This window comes from Phoenix dactylifera, unplaced genomic scaffold (genome assembly GCF_009389715.1).
Source record: "Phoenix dactylifera cultivar Barhee BC4 unplaced genomic scaffold, palm_55x_up_171113_PBpolish2nd_filt_p 000194F, whole genome shotgun sequence".
NCBI classification, from domain to species: Eukaryota; Viridiplantae; Streptophyta; class Magnoliopsida; order Arecales; family Arecaceae; genus Phoenix; species Phoenix dactylifera.
In genome coordinates this window covers 674,791-697,134 of record NW_024067718.1, presented here as the reverse complement: position 1 = coordinate 697,134, position 22,344 = coordinate 674,791, and the positions used below count along the sequence as shown (strand labels likewise).

At 38.3% G+C, this 22,344-nt stretch overlaps 1 protein-coding gene across 18 annotated transcripts; it reads right to left on the bottom strand.

Moving 5' to 3' along the window:
* Positions 1-9,016: 9,016 nt before the first annotated feature.
* Positions 9,017-20,377, bottom strand: LOC103724343 (uncharacterized protein DDB_G0287625-like). 18 transcript variants are annotated; one of them, XM_039117275.1, is made up of 10 exons: positions 20,203-20,359; positions 18,998-19,979; positions 14,617-15,121; positions 11,696-13,209; positions 11,442-11,602; positions 11,227-11,333; positions 10,535-11,144; positions 10,173-10,368; positions 10,006-10,077; positions 9,017-9,426 (listed from the first exon to the last, which is right to left on the bottom strand). In XM_039117275.1, exons 2-7 carry the CDS (start codon positions 19,953-19,955, stop codon positions 11,138-11,140), a joined length of 3,252 nt encoding a protein of 1,083 aa, XP_038973203.1. In that variant the 5' UTR covers positions 19,956-19,979; positions 20,203-20,359; the 3' UTR covers positions 9,017-9,426; positions 10,006-10,077; positions 10,173-10,368; positions 10,535-11,137. The 18 variants fall into 18 exon arrangements, with proteins under 18 accessions (XP_038973203.1, XP_038973195.1, XP_038973197.1 ...); XM_039117267.1 differs by having other exon boundaries at positions 9,017-9,265; positions 9,366-9,426; positions 11,227-13,209; XM_039117269.1 differs by having other exon boundaries at positions 9,017-9,265; positions 9,366-9,426; positions 10,247-10,368; positions 11,227-13,209.
* Between the last annotated feature and the right edge of the window lie 1,967 nt (positions 20,378-22,344).

Sequence of the window (22,344 nt, the reverse complement as noted above, 5' to 3'; positions counted from 1 at the left end):
GCTCGTATACAGCTAACAATACAGGTTATATACAACTAACATCCTCAAACTCAAGATGGTAGTGAAGATACTAACAAGAGTTTGCTAACCAAATCACAATGACGCCCCACTAGATGGTCCTACATAAAAATATTAGTAAGCTGATTCGTAGAAGCAACATGTATCAACTGAAGAGTGCCTTGCTTGATATGATGCCAAATAAAGTAACAATCTATCTCAATATGCTTCGTTCGCTCATGAAACACATCATCATGAGCAATCTGCATGACACTCATATTATCATAATGAAGAGAGGAACTGGTGGTCAAAGGAACTCAGAGGTAGTATCTACTAGTGCATGATACTCAACCTCTGTACTAGAGCGAGAGACAACTGTCTACTTCTTGCTTTTTCAAGAGATAAGAGAAGAACCAAGGAAGAAACAATAGCCAGTGGTAGAGCGATAATCTGTAGGGTTGTCATCCCAATCAACATCGGAATAGGCCTAAATATCCAAAGTGGAGCGGGCTGAGAAATAAAGGCCATGGAACAATGTAACGTACCGGAGGATACGTAGGACTGCTGCATAGTGTGTAGAACATAGTGCATGCATAAATTGACTACCTATGATGACTGCATAAGAAATATCAAGACGTGTAATGGTCAGATAGATGAGACTACCAACCAACTGTCGATACAAAGTCGCATCTATTAATGGTTCACCATTAGTGGGACGAAGTTTAACATTCATTTTCATAAGACTATCCGCAGTCTTGCTATCTATCAACCTAACACGAGACAGCAACTCGGAAGCATACTTAGCCTGAGAAAGATAATAACTATTTGAGTTGTATGTCACCTCAAGATAAAGAAAGTAGTTGAGGGATCCTAAATCCTTCATCTCAAACTAGTGTCCAAAAAATGCTGAAGTGCATGAATCCTTAAGACGTCATCTTCAGCAATAATCATACCATCCACATATAGTAAGAGAAGAACAACACCAGTCTCAGATTGGCGAAGAAATAGTGTAGAATCATATGCACTAAGAGTAAAACCCTGCTGAGTCAGGACTAAGCTTAACTTGGAAAACCAAGCTTGAGGAGACTACTTAAGGTCATAGAGCATCTTACGAAGACAATAAACCTTCCTAGGCGAATGAGCAAGATCTTGAGGAGGTTGTAGATACATTTTCTCAGCTAAATCACCGTTGAGGAAAGCATTCTTAACATCCATCTGATACATTTTCCATCACTTAACGGCTGCAACTGCAAGTAAAAAACGAAAAGTAATAAGACGTGCTACTGGAGCAAAGATCTCCTCATAGTCAATACCATACTCCTGTGTGAATCCTGGAGCCACAAGACGAGCCTTGTAGCATTCCACTGAACCATCAACATAAGTCTTGATCTTATACACCTATTTGCATTCTACTGTGGTCTTTCTAAGAGGCAAGTCGGTCAGATCCCATGTATGAGTATCATGAAGGGCTTGGAGTTCATCAGACATGGCCTTCTGCCAAAGAGGATTAGAACTGGCCTCACGATAATTGCAAGGCTCATAGAGGGTAGCAAAGCATAAAAATAGTGGTAATCACTAAGATGAGATGGGGTGGATCTTATCCTACTAGAGCGACAAAGGAAAGTACTGAGGATAGGCTCAGATGATCCGGTTGTGATGATCGAATTAGTGGACAATCCAGATTTGGTAGAGTTGGATGTTGAGAGATTACCTAATGAGCTTCCATCACGTGCAATAGAAAAGAAGTTTGGGAAGAGATCAATAGTGGGGTTATTGAATATAGGAGAATATTGAGGAGGACCTGTGAAGAGCGGAAAGATACTAGTAAACATTTTGTGTTTCCAAAATTGAACATGTCGGGATATACGAAGTCGTTTAGCTATAGGATCATAACAACGATAACATTTATGTTTGATACCATAACCAAGGAAATAACAGAGATGTGAGTGTGGTTCAAGTTTAGTATGCTAATGTGATGGAAACAGAACAAAACAGACACAACCAAAAAAATTTAGGAAGGAGTAATCAGGGTCCTTCTCATAAAGAACGTCAGATGATGATTTATTTGAGATCGTGAGAAAAGATACCCAATTAATGGTATAGACTGTTGTAAGAGCAGCCTCTCCTCAAAAAGACTCAGATAAGGTAGCAGAAAGAAGGAGGGACCTGACAGTGTCCAAGATGTATCGATGCTTTCGTTCGGCATGACCATTTTGCTGAGAGGTGTGAGGGCAAGAACGATGGGATACTATTCCATCTTGTTTAAGTACTTCCATGAATGAGGTAGAGGTATATTCTATAGTGTTGTCACCATGAAAAAATTTTTATAGGTCAACCAAATTGAGTTTTGACCATCTACTGAAAATTACGAAAAATGTCAAGCAACTCAGAGCAATCACGTAAAAGATAGAGCCATATATACCGTAAGTAGTCATCAATAAATATCATAAAATATCATGATCCTTCCTTAGTCGTAACAGGAGCGGATCTCTAAATATCAGAGCGCATCAAATCAAAAGGTGCAATGGAGAAAGAAATACTTTTATTGAAAGATAAAGCATTTTGTTCTCCTAATTGACAAGAGACACAATCAAAAGGCTGAAAGTTAACTTTCTCCAAATTACCACTTGAAGCCAAAGACTGAACACGAGACAAAGAAGCATCACCCAAATGAAAATGCTAGAGACTCAAGGATACTGCAGCAATTGATAAAATATGACTAGAGCTGGGTACATATAATGATGTGAGCTCAAACAAACAATTAACTTTACGCCCCATCCCAACAAGATGACTTGTCTTTTGATTCTGCACATCACAATCTTTGTCGGTAAAAGTTACTTTAAGTACATGTTCCACAAGTTGATCAACAGACAACAAATTAAAAGATAATTTTAGAAAAGGGTAGAAGTAGAGACAGAACTTACGTAGGTAACAGCCATATAAGAGTCGTTAGCAATGTATCAGAAAAAGGACAAGAAGATTGCTAGTTCGGTATCGCAATTGCAAAATGTGTCTTATTCATTCTTGATCTAGGTATCAAAAAATGTGTCTTTACAAGGAACAGGGAAGACTTTGTTTTCTTGAAGAGGCTTACGGGCATTTGCAGCACCGTAGATCGATTAGTAGCATACTCGATCAAACAGGTTTTCTTTTTCTACGGCTATGCCCCTACACAAAAAAATAATGGGAACAAAGTTTAAGTTTGTTTTCAAGGGAACTAAGGAGAGATCAGAGGTCATGTGATTACAACAGGCAGAGTCAATGAACTAAAAGGAAAGTTTACCTGAGATGGTAGAGAAGGCAGTGTGAGATAAAATCTGATGAACTATTGCCTTAATATAAGCTACAATAATGGATGAAGTGGGCATAGAAGAAGATGTAGAAGCTGACGAACTAATAGAAGCAATAGCCACAACCCGATATGACGAGATCGCCTGAGCTTTCTGATGTCTGCGTTGTCGATGGCAGTGGGGGAATGGATTTCTACGACATCCGCCTCGTCGACGGTTATAACCTCCCGATGATGGTGGCGCTGCAAGAAGCGAGCGCCGGTGGCAACTGCAGCCCGACGGTGAAGAAAAAGCGAGGATTCTCCTCAAGAAGCGGAAGACCGCCGACAATAAAGGGGGTGGTGTAGAAAGAAGGTCTCAGAGGCAGAGACAGCGGGCGAGAGTGGCTCCAGGATCTCAGAGGCTCTGATACCATGTAAATGTAGAAGGAGAAGAAAGAGAGAGGATCGTAGAGGGAGAGGAACGAGAGACTAAGGAGAGAAGGATATATTCTTTTTTATTCACTTACAAACAGTGTCATAGCCCACCTTTTATAGTTGAAGGTGTCTATGTATAGCTCATATACAATTTAGGTATACAGCTCATATATAGCTAACAATACAACTCATGTACAGTTTATATACAGCTAACACCCAGAAGCTTCCCCATATAGAAGGAGGGATCCAACTGCCAAGCCACGGCTCATCTAATTTTCAACTTAAACAAAAAGAGTGGGAGTATTCCAGCTCACCAACCAGTGGTTGAGGCTTGGCCATAACAACAGAGCTTATCAGAATCTCAACCGGAGCTCCAACGAAGGCCTTAGTCTCTCTTTGTAGTGATGAAGGCGGAAAAATAAGAAGATGGGCCAAACAGGGGAGGCTCGGTCCCATGAAGTTGGCGATGATCGGACACCAACAAGCCATCAACTATGAACATGAGGCTTGAGCAATATGAAAAAAACAATATAGCAAGGGATGGAGGGCAGATTACCTCTTTTTGGGCAGCGAATCGACATCGACTTGTCAAGAATACTCAACGGAAAATCAAGAAAATGGAATGGATCTCGCCAGCGTGGCTCATGAAGGGGGGGATGCTAGGTTTTCCTAGCCCCCGTCGGAGATCTAGATGGAGGAGTTCGTCTCCTCCTTCAAGTCGAACAGGGCGCTGCCATATTTTCTATTTTTTTCGGCCTAGTTTTGGGCTGGTTGAATGGATCCAGCCTAGCTCTCAATTGGGCTGGGTATTACATAATATTTGCCGGTCTTGTATTCTTCTAGGATGGATTTTAGTCTTGAAGATAAATGGGCTTCATTAACGTAGATCTCTAACCATGTACGCGAGATGCATCGTCATGGCCTAATCTCAAATGAGTGTAAAATTTACAAAACAGAAAAACCAGGAGTAAGGACATTAGCTCTAGTCATAATCAGTCTAATTATTTTTTTTTCTTTTTGATTATGAGAGAATAACTATTATAAACCATTAGTTATAGCGTCTATGGAATCACAACATTTCTGATAGATGTCTGTCGCCTTGACCTTGATTAGTAAAAGCAATCACTTCTACGAAAAGGAGCAAAATATATTATAGAATATACTAAATGATCCAAGGGATTCGCTTGTCATACTAAATAGAAGAGGGAACAAGTTCCGAGAATCATAATAAATAACCACTTGGAGGGCTATTCTTATATGCCAATTTTCAAATTTAGAAGTTCAAATACGTTCCATCAACTCATAGACTCTTGTTTGGAATCATTTTTATTTTTTTAAAATGAAAACCATAAAAAATGAAAAAAAAAAGCATATTGGAGGCTATTGTTTTTATTTTTTATTTTAAATTATTTTTATTTTAAAAAAAATGAAATTACAAAATTCTTACTTTTACTATTAAGAAAATTATGTATTTTACGGCTGCTACTAACACCGCCTACCACAACGCTACTCCCACCACTACCTTCACAAGACTACAGCTACTATCATTGCCACCTCACTCATGTTGTTCGTATCCTCGCCATCATTATCATTGTCACCCCCATCCCTAACTGTTGCTACCATTGTCATCATCATCACCACCATCACCATAGTCTCTGCTACACCACCTATACCACCATCATTGTTTATGTTTTAAAGAAAATTGACCATACTAAGAATTTAAAAAATTAGAAAAGATAGAAATTATAAATTTCTAATTTTTTATTTTTAAATAGAGAAAATGAAAGCCATGCCAAATGATGCATAAACACGTCATGGAAGCCTTTACTTAAAATCCTATCCATAAGTTATTATATAATTCATTTTGTTGAAACTGTGGTGCCAAAATCAACTTATCCTAATCAAATCCCTTGCTACATTCATCTAATAAACTAGTGTACGATTCACCAAAGAGGGTGCCGATAGGGTTGTAAATGGATTAGGTCAGATCACGACATGCTTGGCCTTGACCCGGCCTGGTTTTAATTTTAGATCCAAACCCAACCTAGAAGCAAATCAAATAAGGTCAAGTCACAACCAGGGAGTCTCTAGGCCCAACGGGTCATTTGGTTCAAGTCAGGGTAACCAAAATATTCGAGTCCAAGTCAGATCCTGATCAGCTTCTTATATAATCCATTATAGAGGAACCTCTAGAGTTTTTATTCCCTGTTATGCCTCGAAATCTAATGCATGGTAAGGAATGGAGTGAAGCAGGGGGAACCTAGTCTTAAAGAAAAGAAATTAGATCGCCTAATATATTTGTCCACTTTTGGCTTCTGTTCAAAACTAAGCCCTAGCAAGCTGATGTGAAGTGCCCATGAGGTAACTGCTTGTCCGTTTCCAAACAGAAAAATTATACACACTTGAATCGGAGTGGATCAGCCCAAAGGCTGCAGATTAGGTCGTGCCTGCCGCAGACATTCAAAATATGGGATGCTCTCAAAGTTTTATTTGATTTCATTGTTTTTTACTGGTATGCAAGATAAATATATCACTCCATCAATGATACAACCATTCCTGATAGCTCGAACAAGGTTCCTTGCATCAGTGGGAAGAGAAAGTATCATCGCACTTCTTAGCACCCTGTGTGAAGCTCCTCCCAAAAGAAATAATAATAAAAATAATAACAATAAAGCTCCTTAGGTAGGAAAATCATGGGACGGTAGAGACCAGCTCACTTAGTCATCTCCTTTTTATTACACGAGTTAACGGGTCTAATGGGTTCGCCTCAGGTTGGGTAAAAAATAAGGATAACATACGAACCAGATCAGTTGGATCAAAGTTCAATAAACTCAACCAAATCCAAAATGTAAAATAGGTCTTATTTTGGAACCTAACCTGATCCGTTAATCCTCATATCAAATTAGGTAGAAATAGATTAGGTCGGATTATAAGTCAACCCAACCTTATGTGCCAACCAGTAAACTTGTATAACCCGCCAAATCTTGGTTACTTCTATCCAAACTTACAAGTTAGGATAGCAACAAGTCAAAAAGAAAGTGATATATTTGTATTTACATACATCCAACTTATGCATGATCCACTACTCTACTTTTGGCGCAGACTTGAACTTTCAAATTCTAGATCTATATCAGTAACCCGTTTGTTCCAACTAATTTGTTATGCCATTCTGCCAAAACTTTAGGCCAAGTTACACATGGGATAATTGTTATAGAGTTTCTATTGGGACCTTACATCAATAATCCAAGCTGTTGTATATTATCTATTATTTCTAAACTACTTACACACCAAAAAAAATAAAAAATTTAAAAAATTCTTAACCTATGCATCAAATCATCAAAAAAATTGAACAGTTTAAACAACATAAATAATACAAATTTTTTTGACCACTCAATGAAAGAGCCTCCAAATCATATAATTCTTTATGTACTAACAATTTTAAAATAATAGATCACATATCAACAATCTAGGACCTTCATCCAATTAAAAAAAAAGTGCAAATCTAATTGGCTGATCTTGACCATAAAACTTTTTCTCTATTAGCTCTTAAGCACGAAACAGGATTCATGCATTTATTGCCAGGCAATCATCCATTTTAATACCTCAACGCCTATTTATCCAAACCCAATCTTTTCCATAAATAGATTCCATCACAAGCTATCTTTACAACGAAAACATTAATAGGAATACCTTATTGACTAATCTGTCTAAAAGCTCACTTTCATTATCTGAAGCAAACATGATTGATTTTTTTCAATAAAGCAAAGTATTCTATTTACTAAATACTATTTTCAAAAATTCGGCATCTTAATACCAAACCCCATACTAATGTCACAACAGAAAATCTCATGGAGAAAACTCAAAACCCTAGTGTTTCTCCTCAACCTGGCAGCTAACAGTGAGAAAGAAGCACAGTGACCCATGCTATAAGAGCTTTTTCTGATAAGTTTCTTTAAGTTCATATGGAACAAAATTTTCAGCTTTAGGGGTTGGGGTACATAAGACAATGAAGCTTATTAAAATTTCCATAAGAAACCTATAGCTGCAGCATGAATCCACAGATGAAGTGCGAAAACTAGTCACCTTCAACGTCGAATAAAATGCCCAAATGCAGATCCAATGACCACGAATTAATCAGGAAATGCTCCAAGCAATATGCAGAAAATTTTTTAGGTGTCCTGTTAGGTGTCATAACATGACAATCCTCTCCTCTTTGTCCAAGCATTACTTCTAACCCTCAATCATATATCTTTCTCCTCATCCTTTAGCAAGTTGGTGAGAAAAATCCAACCATGTAAAGTTTATGACAAGTTACCAAACGCAGGATCCAGGCGAGTTTATTTATTGGGTTATCAAATCCAAATGTGAAACCCTGCATAATACGACAAACCTAGGGCAAAAAGATATAACAAAACATTACCAGATTGCTGGTCTGTGCAGAACACTTACTCACGCAGAAATACCAAATGCTATAACACAAACGGTTGCAGTTTCAAACCGCAATAAACAATGGGGTATAGCCACCATAAAACGTAAAGAATCTGAGAGTCAAAGAAGAAAAAACAAATAGCGATGCCAGTTAGGGCATTTGGTCATTCTAAAAAAATAAGCAGCAGCAGCCACCTCACCGCTTCAATGATAAATATAATGCAACTGGAAACTAGTAACAGATTTTGTGCTCAGCAGTTATTCTGGAACTGCTAAGCTCAAAAAAGAAAAACTGAGGATTGGATCAAATTGTTGACCTTAAAAAAATTAAAAATCAGTAGTCACCACGTAAAAAGCAACAAGCAGGGTACAGCATCAGAAGACACCCCAAACATCATGATTGAATCTATAGTTTTTGACCACTTCAGATGCTTTTTACACCAGGAGCATAAATACTTGAGCATAAGCAAATCATTTTTGGTTAAATAAGATCCATTCACCGAACAAAAATTCATGCATAACTAATGAATTTTCTCTATAACTGAAAATATTTTGGCTGCTCGCTGCTACACACAAGGGTATGCAACGTCAAACGACATGTAAGAGTCGTGGATGTCCATGGGGAATTATAGATCATGTGCAACCAGATATTGTAAATGGGAATAGATACACTGATTCCCAAAGGATTCGCTGAAGCTACAAGTAGATTTGGCATATCCTCCAATCGTAATCATAATCATCTAGCCTCTTCCCAACTATTTGGGGTTGGCATGTTCTAGGATGTAAAATAGCCAATGATGGCATATCTTAGGAGAGATTGACAAATATTGAAACAAAAGGTTTTAAATCATAATTTGGCTGAATGTTCTCACCTAACATGCTCAATGATGGAACTAATTCATATTTTTGCACATTTTTTGATGAAATCACCTCATGTTTAAAATCTGACATGATTAGGGCACCCAAAAGAACAGAAAATTTTGAGCAAAAAATGACTATTGACAGAAAAACGACATAAGAAACCAACTTCTACCGCCATTCAAACACTGGCTGTCACTGAACAGCTAGAAGGATACATAAGTCTCTGCCTGCATACTAGTAATATGCTCAATCCTACCCATCCATGAAATAACCCTATGCAAACAAATGAAAAATAGCCAGAAAAAGCAATGCTTTTGGACCAGTGTAGCACACATCAAGGAATGTTGACTGCCGAGCAAATTTTAGGCACTACCTGGAGATGAATTGTTGACATATCAGCATCTTACCCTCTCTCTATCCAAGTGAAGCAGATCCTAGTTTAAAACGGAAAAAAGCAAAAAGGGGAAAAAAGACAAGGAAAAACAGAATTTGTTAAGGCCATATTTCAGAACACAGATTTCTGTGTAATCAAATGAATGGGTTACTAAGAGCAACAAAATTCACTCTATTATTAAATAGCTCTGTTCTGCTTCAAAGATGTTCATCTTCTCTGAAAGTTTGAAAAACAACATGAACAGAAATATTCATTACTATAATTACTATAATTATTACTATTATTTATCATTGCTACATTTTCATAAGAACCGAACATGGTGAGGTTGAACAGTAGCTAAGAAACAATTACTTGCAATCTGAATGTAGGAAACCTGAGTTTTCAAAAAATTTGATAACAAAAGAAAACTTATAGTTGTTTAATTGATACATATGTCAAATATATTTCGATTACCTCTTTCATGTTTCTGTAATCATTCTAATATAGCTGAAACACGTTACGTTCTTGAACTTAAATAGATGAGAAGACTAAACTTTCCAAATAGGGAAAAGTTCATCAGGTTTCCAGAAGAAAAGTCTGGAAAATCTTTGTTGACAGTCATCAAGCTTTATTTGCATACCTTTCCTGCATTAGAGGCAAAACTTAGACAACTTGCGCTGAGAAATGCTCCAATGGTAATCCACTTTAACACCTGCACATGTTTTTGGTACGACAGCAACCATTATACTGGTGCAGCTATATGAGAACATTAGTGCAAATTTTAGAATGGCTTACAATGAAGCCAACCTTTTATCCAGCCAACCAACAAAATATGAAGCAAGACAAGGGGGTCAGAAAGGAGGCTTATCATATGAAGTTACATCTTGAAATACGAATCGAGAAGTCCAGGAAGATGTTCTACCAACCCTCAAGGATGTGATTGCTCAGACAACCAACAATTAAATCATGCTGATCACTTACATTGGACTTTTAATACAGCAGCCTGTTACCCAAAAATAAAAAGGGGGGAACAAAAGAAAGAAAGGGAAAAAAGGAGAAACTGGAATCACCATATATGGAAGTGCAAAGACACTCAATAAAAAGAGGGGGAATAAACTCCCTGCAAATTCAACAAATAGTTCTATAGACTATGCCAAAAAGTGATGCACCTCAAAAGTAATGCTTCATCCATCCACCGCCTAACATTCAATAAGTCTACAGCAGAAAATCCCTGCATTTTGTTCAGATATTAAACTGCTAGCCCCAGATATCAAATCTTTTAAGGCATCAGACAGTATTTGGATATGGAAAAAGAAATGACGGGGGAATAACTGTAGACAACAAATGCCTTTGAAAGTAAAAACAAACTTCAGTACCTAATAAAGGAATATAACCAGAAACTAGAACAATTTCACCAACCAGGTTATGCCAATTGTCATGTAATATGCATTGGAACAAATTCAATACAGTCGTCCAACAATATAAAACCATTACTGCAGACAGGAAACAAGCATATCTTGATTGTACTACTAGCTCCAATATGCTCCAAGAAATGTTCCAGGTCTTCGCCAACCTGCAAGGGCAAACGCGCAGATTGAAGCACTAAACATTGCATCATTATCAGCTTACCAGGAGAATAATTCTTAATAGAATAAGAAAAACTTCGCTTCTAAAGTTGAATCCTTCATCCTTCAGGTTTCCTATAATAGATTTTGATATATCATGATGAGCTGTCTCATGGCAACTTGAGCTGTCTTCCACAAAACACATCCTCAACTCCTGCAAACAAAACATTAGATCAGAAAGGAACTAGCTATGGACAATAATCTGCACCTATAGAGACCAGCACTCAGGATCATACTGTGATGTTGAATTTGTTGAATCATCCAATGAAGGAGAATTAACAGTCATCTTGGTCAAGGATTCTGGAATATCATCAGCATAAGCTCCATCCACAAGACAAGAGCCCTGCACTACAGAACTCTCATGAGCAACAAACTTTGAGAAGTACCCAGCAATTTCATTTTTGCGTGATCCTTCTGACTCAGAGTCAACAAATTTATGCTCAGGAACAACCTTTGGTAGCAAATTTTCTTCTGTGTCAGCCGAATCATGTTTGATATACTCTTGATTAGTAAAGTCAGCAAACTTATTTGAACCCACATTTGAATTTTCGGGACTCATGCTGCGAGTGCTCAATACTGAGATATAGGTACTAGGGCCATCTCTTCTCGATCCTGCAAATTCATAGTTAATGCATTCCATTTTCTTGATGTTTGGATCTGTTTTGCCAGGTGGAGTATCACTGTCAAGGTATATTGATCCATTACCATTGTCATCCTGATACTTGATCATCATATCAGCAGCATCTGGTCGATGATGTCTTTTATTCTCAACAGAATCATAAGTTTCCATCTTCCCTGACTCCATCTCTAAATTTTTCATTTCACTATTATCTTTTGTACCTATTATAAGTTTTGCATGCTCCTCTGATGCTGGGCTTGTCTTGAGGGTCTTCAAATTATCAACATTACAATCTTTGTTCAGTCCATCAAAACAACAACCAATATGATCTTGTTTGGTGTCCATAGAGTCACTGCTCTCCAAATGCCTGTTATCTCGTTCAAACATTTTATCTACCTTAGGATTCTCTGATTCTTTTTGCACTCTACCATCAGTAGAATACGGCTTTACTTCTGGAGAATCATTGATGTTTTCCGGCCTTCTATCTGCAGTTTCCGACTGTTTGATGACATCATATTTTTCCCGAGGCTTTTCATGGTGGTCTTTTGGTTTCTCCAGTTTGTGCTTATCTAGTTTATCCTTGGAGGACTTTTCTCCCGACTGCCGTGAACTTCTGTGAGATCTCAAACTTGAGTGATGTGAAGCCCTGTCATCCCTCAATTGTTTAGATTCTCCAGTTGCAGATCCCCTTTCCCTAGAAGCAGATTCACTTCTGCCATGTTTCTTATAGCTTGTTCCTGACTTCTCATGCCTGCTGAAATCTTGATTTTCAGCGTGATTATTATCATCATTTGTGGAACTTCTGTGTGATTTTGATGTTGTAGAAGAAAACCTCTTATCTTCACTCATCTTAAAGTCGTCCACGATGAGATTTTGATCATCAGTTTTCTCAGAACTTTCATCATCCAATTTAGACTTTTTATGTTTGCCAATGCCTTTCTCATTCTTCAAGGCTTCATCCACATTTACCAAAGAGCCCCTCTTATGACTGACTGCAGAATAATCAGGCTTAACTTCCTTTGGTTCCCTAGAATCTTTTGCATCTTTACTAGATGTGTTTCTTCCATCAGATCTTTTACCATCCTCCTTCCTCCTTTCAGATTTTTTTGTATCTTCTTTTTCGTAATGATGCCTTTTCTCTGCTGATCTTGATCTGGAGTGCCTACTGTGGCGAGAGGACCGATGGTCACGTACAGGAGATGTTCTGCTTCCTCTGTGATGCCTTGGTGACCTTGAACCAGCTCGAGATGATTTCTTTGTTCTGGGACTTAAACTTTCTCTATGATTCTTTGGTGATGTTGAACTAGCTCGAGATGATTTTTTCAATCTAGGACTTGAGCTCCTACTTCGATGTCTTCTTGAATGAGAGGAATAATGATCACGAGATCTTTCTTGCCTTCCACTCCTGCTATAGCTGTCCCGATCATCTCTGTATGACCTTTCAGTGCCGTGATTTGAATGGTGTGATCTTATTGGGGATCTCGACCTTCGATCTCGGGAGTATTTTATTGGCGAGAAAGAGCGAGACCGCCTGCTTCTACGATACTTAATAGGTGACTTTGACCGAGACTTGGATCTTTGGCGAGAGGAAGATGGCGACCTGTTTAAAATCCCAAAACAAAGATCAAACATCAAAAAACAATTATTAGGATAAATGGAGACACCATAGTGGATGATACACCGAGACAGCAAGACTTCCACTTAAACAAAAATAAGAGTGGTATGATAAACAAAGCAATTGGTCAATAATCATAATACCGACACTGAACTTGACTAGCAAATGAAATCATAGGCTACCATTTTCTTGACTAGAACACAAATGAACTGTGCAACATGGATATGGATTCAAGATACTAATACGACACAATACAAGCACACTAATATGGAAAATCTTGAAAAAGGATACAACATGACTACAATATGTGCATACATATATCCATATGATATGGCTAGGATACATGTATGCATGCAAGTCTACGTATATGTATGTATGTATGCATGCATGTAAGTCTACATATATGTATGTATGTGTGTATGTATGTATGCATGTAAGTCTACGTATATGTATGTATGTGTGTCTGTATGTATGCATGTAAGTCTACGTATATGTATGTGTGTGTGTATGTATGCATGTAAGTCTATGTATATGTATGTGTGTGTGTATGTATGCATGTATGTCTACATATATGTATGTGTGTGTATATATGTATGCATGTATGTCTATGTATATGTATGTGTAGTCTATGTATGTATATATGTATGTATGTATACATATATATAGATATATGCACGGTTCGCCATACCGGCCCAAACCGGTTGGTACAGAGTATACCGTACTGTACCAGTTCGATACCGGTACTCGGTACGAGAGACATACCGAACAAAAAGACCTGTAGCATGCCATACCGACACAGTATTTGTGTGGCACCAGTACCAAGAGAGCGAACCTTGGATATATATATATATATATACATATGTATGTATATATATATATATATATATATATATATATATATATATATATATATAAATATAAGCATCCCCAGAGCATCGTAGGCTATCAAAATAACAGTCCAATTTGCAGCAGCATTAACTTTTACAAGCTTATCGTTTGGCCAATATTCCATACTTTTGTATCTTAAAATTAATTTTATAGACTACAAAACTGACCCTCCTTACTTCCTTAGTTTTTGAGGTATCAAGGAAAAATCTAAAGTGTATCCAGAAAGTATACGGAGTACTTAAAAAAAAAAGGATACATAACACAAGTATCCAGCAGATAAGCATCTAATGAGTATCAATATCTGGCATGGATAAATTATGGACACGACATATTATTAGAAGTATCCATGCTTTCTAGCTAATGCGACTGGACAACATCATAAATCAGTGTTTCAGTTGCATGACCAAGCAAAAATTTGTCTTGTGTCTCATTCGAACACAAGAACCATTCCCCACATCTCATGGTCAGGTATATCGTAACAAAACAAGAACCAATTTATATTACCTGGATTTTCTGTTAACCACCTTATCCTCATCACCTACACCCTCTGCTTTCAATTTTTTGCTTATCTCAGCAGCTCTGGCTGAAGCCATCTCTGTTGCAGATTTCATTGTTGCTGCCCGAGCAGCAGCCTGCTGAGAGGCTATTGTTTGTTGCATCAACAATGCCTGTTGAAATTGCATCTGTTGCATAGCAACTGCTTGCTGCATCATTAATGGTAATGAAGGGTTCACAAGAGCAGATTTTGAAGGTAGGGACTTTGCCATTTCAACATTCAATGGACGGCCACCAACATCCATGTTGTTCAGTGCCAAAGCCGCAGTTGCTTCTTCTGGCTTAGAGTATTCTATGTAAGCAAAATGTTTTGAATCTGTGATGGTACAATCGACAACAGTACCACAATAACCAAATAGCTGTTTAAGTTGATCCACAGTAAGAAGGGGGCTAAGATTGCTGACTTGCAGGGTTTTCTTCAGAACATCAGCCTTTGCAGCCTTGTCAGGAGAGCCTGCATCATATATAAAAATTAGTGAGTGAACTCGCCTAAAAAATGACATAAAGCTAGTTTGCCTGGGGAAAAGGGGGAAAAGGTATGAATTTCCCAGGCAAACTATCTAGCATGAACAAACAAATTAGATTTCCACTTGCACAATTCTTACTACCACGACAAGACATATTAACCATTTCATGCATGTGATAACAGATGAAAAGGTCATGACACAAAATTTCCGATCTGCTCCAATAAGCATGTGCAATAAGCAGGATCAGGCATCTGTGTAATTTAATCTGATGAAAGACCAAGACAATCAGGATTCTATTAGATAACCATATCGATCATCCAGTAGAACAAGTATGAATATGTTACGTAGAAACACATACTTTAAAGGGCCATGCTTTTTAAGTTATGATGATGATAATGCTGGCATCTCCAACAAAATTACACACAATGTTTATATGCCAATTCTCATCCATGTTTTCAAGTGCCCCTCCAATAAAATGATATGCTTCCAAGTTACTAGCTCCACTCATTCAATTATTTCTCATCATCCAACATAAAATTCTAGCATATAACTTGATAGCAAGGAGAGAACAACAAGACCGATAACCAAAGGAACAAATATGTCTTCTTTGTGCAATATTTTTTTTTTTAACTTCTAGACATAAAAGAACAAGATTGGAGTCTTTTCCTCTTCATTACTAGAATCTATTCAAACTTCTAAACTTCCATAGGCATATTTGATTGACTGTGATCTTTGGAAGACTATTTACCATTTAAAATTATGCCATCTCAAACATCCACTTGTCAAGGTACTCAACTAGAAAGAGAGCTAATCCGAAGACACAAGGCAACTCTTCAACATTGAAATCAATATTTCAATTCCCAAGGATGATGCATCATTCTTTATGGTAATGTCCTTACAAATTATACAGTATATGATCCATTCCATGCTATCTAAAAGATTGTTCAGACTTGCAGATGCTCTTGTCAATCCACAGGATATCAGACTATGTGTCATAGGGCCTTCCTTATTAAAACAAGCTTTTGCAGTGCCAAATTCAGGCTCTCATATTTCATAAGGCAAAAATAAAGTTGGGAAGAAGATAAGATTTGGCCAACCAACTGCAAATTAAAGAAACAACATAAAACCACCCAAAAGAGTAGAAAAAATTCACCATCAAACAATTTTTCATGTCACAAAGAAACAAAAAAGGGGGAAAAAGTTCCATCCCACTAAGAAGAAAATTTACCATCAAACCACCTTTGATATCAAGAAGAATGTACTCAGTTCATACATTAAGAAACCACATTCATGTCTTAGATCTCAATTAAGATAATTTCTTGATATTCATGTCATTGGAGGCAGCTACAAGCAACAACTTGGAAGGACCCATCGCAAATACACCAATTATTGATAGTATAAGCATACATGTTTACAAGTCTCTCCCAGGGAAATAAGATAATTAAGTCACTTTACAAAAATGATTTTGTTAATTCGAAGATTCGTGCAAATTAGGCCTCAATAATTATCAAAATTGAACTCTTTTAGAAAGCAGCTAATGCACATTAAAGTTAAACCATGAAGACTTTACAACTGAAAATCAAGAATTAAACTATTGCATATCAAGTCCAAAGCAGTCAGAGGCTGTCAAAGTGCACATATCGTATCATATGCTGACACATGGCACACACCAGCATGCGAATATATGCAAGTATATAAATAGATTCATAGAAAGCATGGCTGGATACACTATTTAACTAATTTTAGATAAAGACCAACTTAAATGCTTCATACCAGCGAAAATACATGATTTTAATAGATAAACAAAATATAGAAATCAAAAATCTTAAAAAATCCTACAAAACTGTCCTGATTGTAGTTTACTGTATGCATTATATAGCTTCAAATAGTTTTCCATATAGAACAAGATTACAAAACTACTTTGAACATTAAAAAGAAAAACAACCTCAAAATTCATAATACAACAGAACATATGTAACTGTTTTGACAGTCTAACAGAACATTTCATGCATTTTAAACATTTTTTGGCACTACTGGAAGGTAATAAAGTTTACATTTCAGATGCTTATAAGGCTGAAGTGACTTGCATAAACAGCCTAGGTACGCATAGATTGTGATGACAATGGATGATAAGTCACTTGAAAGAAGAAGATTGACTTTTCAATGTCTATCTTAAAAAGTGTATCTGAAATATTGTTACTTTTTAAGGTTAATGTGTATTCTATACTAAAATATGTATTTGTGTTGAAGTGTATGTTTCAATTTTCTTTTCTTTTTTTCAAAAAAAATTTACTTTATTTATTTCAGATTTTCAACATAATTTTATCTAAATTTATGAATTCTATTTATGTTTAAATCTAAGTCAATCTATACATTATAACAAAGGATCACAAACATTTTTAAAATTTACTTCATAATAAGTAAGAGGAGATAAGCAAGATCAGCAACCAAGTCACTATAAGTCATAAGTTTATATATGCACATGTATATCTATACATGTGTGTATATATATAGACACACATACACATATACATATAAATATATATAGATATATATATGTGTGTGTATATGTGTACATACATACATATATACATATAGAAATGGGATCCCCAATAGCCGGAGACAAGAGATTTATATGAGAAAACATAAGTAAACGAGCCTCCGCTTGAGCTTCCAAAGATAAAGGTACATGAACAGCCATTTGATCTCCATCAAAACATATATACATACGCACATACATACTTATGTATGTATGTATATATGTATTGTTAAGAACCTGACTGATCAGATTCTTCTGAGATCTAAAAAAAAGTATTTTGTCACATCTACAAGAGCCATGCCAATAATACAACACTTTGGATCCTTCTTGAAGCCCAAAGGAGGCCTGTTTTCCAATATCTTGTCTGCATGGGCCACGATTCCATAACATGCTCAAATATTGTTCATAACGTTAGCATAGCTTTTTGAATGGTTAAGGTATTCTTTACCAAATTAAAGCATCAAGCTTGCAGAATAATAGCGAGCAAAGTCTTGATTTGGTCAATTTGATAATTGCATGGGATGTTTGTGCATGAAGTAATCAAGACAACAGGTATTCAAGCACTATGTTTATGAATGAAAAAAGTCAGTTGGCTTTAGAAAGTCAACTCAGTCCTGTGTTTTAGGGGGGAAAACAGGCCTTTCCAGCTTAATCTTCTTTTTCTATGCTGTTAGATATTAAAGAATGTGATCACTTCTCAAGTTGTACAGACAAATGATAAGATTATATCTAAAGAATTGTCCCTTATTTATGATTTCAGCAAGTCAAAAAATGCAATAACTGTAGTTTAAAGTTTTAAAAAATAAACCTAAATCAATTAATGAGTATTGTACTTTCCCAGTTTTCAACCAATGTGATGATCACAATACAGTTACAGATACATTGATGCCACAAAATAGCAACAGATCAAATAGGATATTCTGAAATTGTAATAACAAAATTATAACATAACTTTCTTGAAAACATGCTTCTCAGTACCGATTCATATGGAATTAGCCCAACCTGGCGATCAAATTCTTGGTGGGATTAGCCCATTTAACACTATATATCATGCAAGTATGCTTATATGAACTACTTCACTAAATATGTCCAGTGGCAAAAAATTCCCTAGTTCATACTTGAAATGCACATGAAGATTTCGCCAGATGCAAGCTATATTGGCAAGCAACAGAGAAGGTACTAACAAAAATTTAATTGAACTACTTTAGTATGGCACTAGTGTTCTTCTAATATCAACAGAAGGGTCAAATAGTGAAATATAGTAAATATAAAAATTCAAAATTATCTAGAAACCAAGCATGGGCTGCTGGGATAGAAGGCAAACCAGGTGTATCTCCAGACGACTGTGCTTGCATTTGGGCAGCATGTGCCTGAAGGGCCTTTGCAGCAACAATTGCCTGAGCAGCAGCCATCGCAGCTGCCGAAGGGGCCATCGGGGCCTGACTTAAGGTCCCCATCGTGGTCGTCGCAGCCAGTGCCGACATTAACAAATTCTGCGGTGGGTGGTTGAACTTGCAATCGGTCTTAGTGCATTGACCGTAGAGGTACTCCCGACAGATCTCCCCCAATGAAGCTCCCATTCCTTGCAACACCACTCCACCAGAGGCACCGGGGATGACACCAGGGATCATCCCAAGAAGCCCCGGAAATGCCCCAGATACTGCCCCTGAGTAATTGGGCATGTTGGGCATTGTCTGGTTGACCATATTTGGAAACGGGCTCGCCGCGGCCGGCATGCCCGTGGTCCCTACTGTCGTACTGGTGCTGAAGAACACCGGGAACGGGCTCCCCATGATTGGCTTCCCGTCGCACTCCACATGGACCATGTAGTTCCCACGCTTGGGCACAACGTAGGTCACGGTATACGTCCCGTCCCCTTGATCCTTAACGATTCCCTCCTGATCGGACCCGCCGACCCCGACGCCAGGGGAGATCTTCACCTTGAGGTGGGCGCCACCGGAGGGGATCTTCCTGCCGTCGGAGTCCTTGGTGACTACGGTGAAGGTGGAGGGGGAGCAGGCGGTGCCTCCAGCGATGCCGGCGCCAGCGGCGGAGCACTTGGAGGGGTCGACGGGGCCGAGGGGCTTGCTGGCGAGGTTCTCGCCCTCGTCCCCGTCGCTGTCGGATGAGTCATCCTTCTCCTTGGGCTTCTCAACGTCCTTGAAGGTAGCCTCGAAGGCGGCCTTGGCGGCGGCAGCCTTCTCGGCCTCGCTCTTGAGTTTGGCCTCCTCCGCCTGCTTCATCCATATGGTTTTCACGACGACAACACCCCGATCCGCCATGAATCGGCCCTTCCTAGCAAAACCCTAGAGAGGGGTATAAAAAAACACACAAATTTTAGGGGGGCAATCAGCGAGAAATCGATCGAAAGGATATCCGATTTCGATCTCGTCTTCGAAGGGAAACTCTAGGCGTCGAGAGAGAGATGGAGATCGACTGAATCGAAATTAGGGGAATTTAGGGTTTCGCGTTGGCGGATTACGATGGGGAGAGGAGGAGGGAAAGGAGAATGAAAGAGAGGAGACGAACCTGGGCGGTGCAGCGGGGTTTGGGGTTGTTCCGTCGATCGGCGCTGTGGATTTGGGAAAGAGGATGGGTGCTACTGGTAACGGCGATAGCGGATTTATGAAGGGACCGCACGCGAGGTAACTCACAAGCCAAGCCCTCCAGTTCCCTCTCTCTCTCTTCCCTTGGGATGAAGCTTTTAGATTAGTGTGGCAATGAGTGGGTTGGATCAAATTAAAAGAATAAGGTGTAAAAGTTTCACTCATAACCTGTCTAAACTAGCACAGGTCGAAATCCATCAATTGAGATCTTTGGATTCGAGTCTACATGGTATCAAAGAACATAATCCCTCTTACCTTTTGATGCGGCCGCACCCTCACTTAAATCCACATGTTACTTCTCGCTTTGAGTTCTACCCCATGGGCTCTACATGTGAAAAAGGATGGAACCCTAGTTCCATCCCTCGGGGACGGGCATAATTCCGCCCCACGAGCTCTATATGTAAGAGGGAGTGTGGACGAGAAATAGTCCCATATCCAAAGTGGCAAAGATTCTTGTGGTGTTTAAGTACTTATAGGCTTTTCCATCTATCAACTTGAGTTTTTGAATCGAACTTTATCCGATCGAAACTAACTCACAATCTATTTTATCCGGTTAGACAAAACTTCTACCTCAACCAACTCTCAATGTCTTAATTCCAAAGTAAAATGGACAATTATTATTAAAAGAGACTAACTGCTCTTACAGTTCTTGCTCCTAGGTCATAACTTGAGTTTTTATCAGACTTCATCAGATCCAAATTAACTCATAACCTATTTTGTCAGATCAGGTAAAACTTCAATTAGCTCAACTCAATTAGTCTGACACAACTCTTACAACTCTTAATTTTAATTTCAAAGTAAAGTGGACAAGTATTATTAAAATAGACTAACTACTATCAAAGTTCTTGTTTTAAGGTCATAACTTGATCGATCTAAATCAGCTGATCCAAATAAAAACTTTATACAAATGCATCATGATGTAAGAGAAGATAGAGATAGAGATAAGGTAGTATCGCATTGGATTTATTGTCAATTTTTTTTGGATCTTCTTAGATCCTTTTTATAAGCTTATATTTATGCATTCTGTCACGCCCCCGCCTACGCGGGGTACGTGAGGCACCCAGTGCCCACATGGGGGCCACATGAGGGGGGAAACATGGAGCTCCCTTGCCAGATATTGTCCGGTTCCGGAGCTTCACGCAAGCGTCCTTCACCCCTCCTCGGTTATGTTTTCCACTCAAAACGCGTCTGCAGAATTTGGAGACACCCGCCTCATATGCCCAGCCTCTCGAACGAGTCTTTCTGATGTGAGACTATTAGGCCTCACACCCTTTCCACCATCGAACAAGAGTCATCCTCGACTCTGATACCAAATGTCACACTCCCGCCTGCGCGGGGCACGTAAGGCACCCAATGCCCACGTGGGGGGCATATGAGGGGGGAAATACGGGGCTCCCCTATCAGATATTGTCTGGTTCCGGAGCTTCATGCAAGCGTCCTTCATCCCTCCTTGGTTTTGTTTTCTATACAAAATGCGTCTACAGAATTTGAAAACACCTGCCTCATATGCCCAACCTCTCGAACAAGTCTTTTCGATGGGGGACTATTGGACCTCACACATTCAGTTGCCAATTTCTCTCATACGTTTTCTCGACCAACATGCCAAAACTTAAAAAAGCTTGATAAGTTGATAGTTTGCAGCCCAAGGGACCCTAAGGCTTGTAATTAGAGTTGGGACAACCCTAGTAAATCCTCAAAACTAGGATCATAGGTTTAGAGCTTAGGCTCAACGAGATCCATCCTAGCGATAGACATGTTAGAGAGTGTTCAAAAAGGAGAAGTACAAGTTAGTTGGTGCACTAAATAAGATACTCAAACGGGTACAATGATGGACATGCTACTTTAAATAGCCAACATTATTATCACTTAAATACAAGAATCTCAAGGAGTTTTCAGAAGTTCGTAATAGAAGGAATAGGATAAGTGGCTTCAAATATTGCACTAGTTTGTAATATGCAAGGTATTGATCAAAGACTTCTTTTTGATTTTCCTAGTTAACTATAGTGGAAGCAAAAAATCGAGAATTCTAAGTTGTATTGTTGGATTAGGTGGTCACAACGTATAG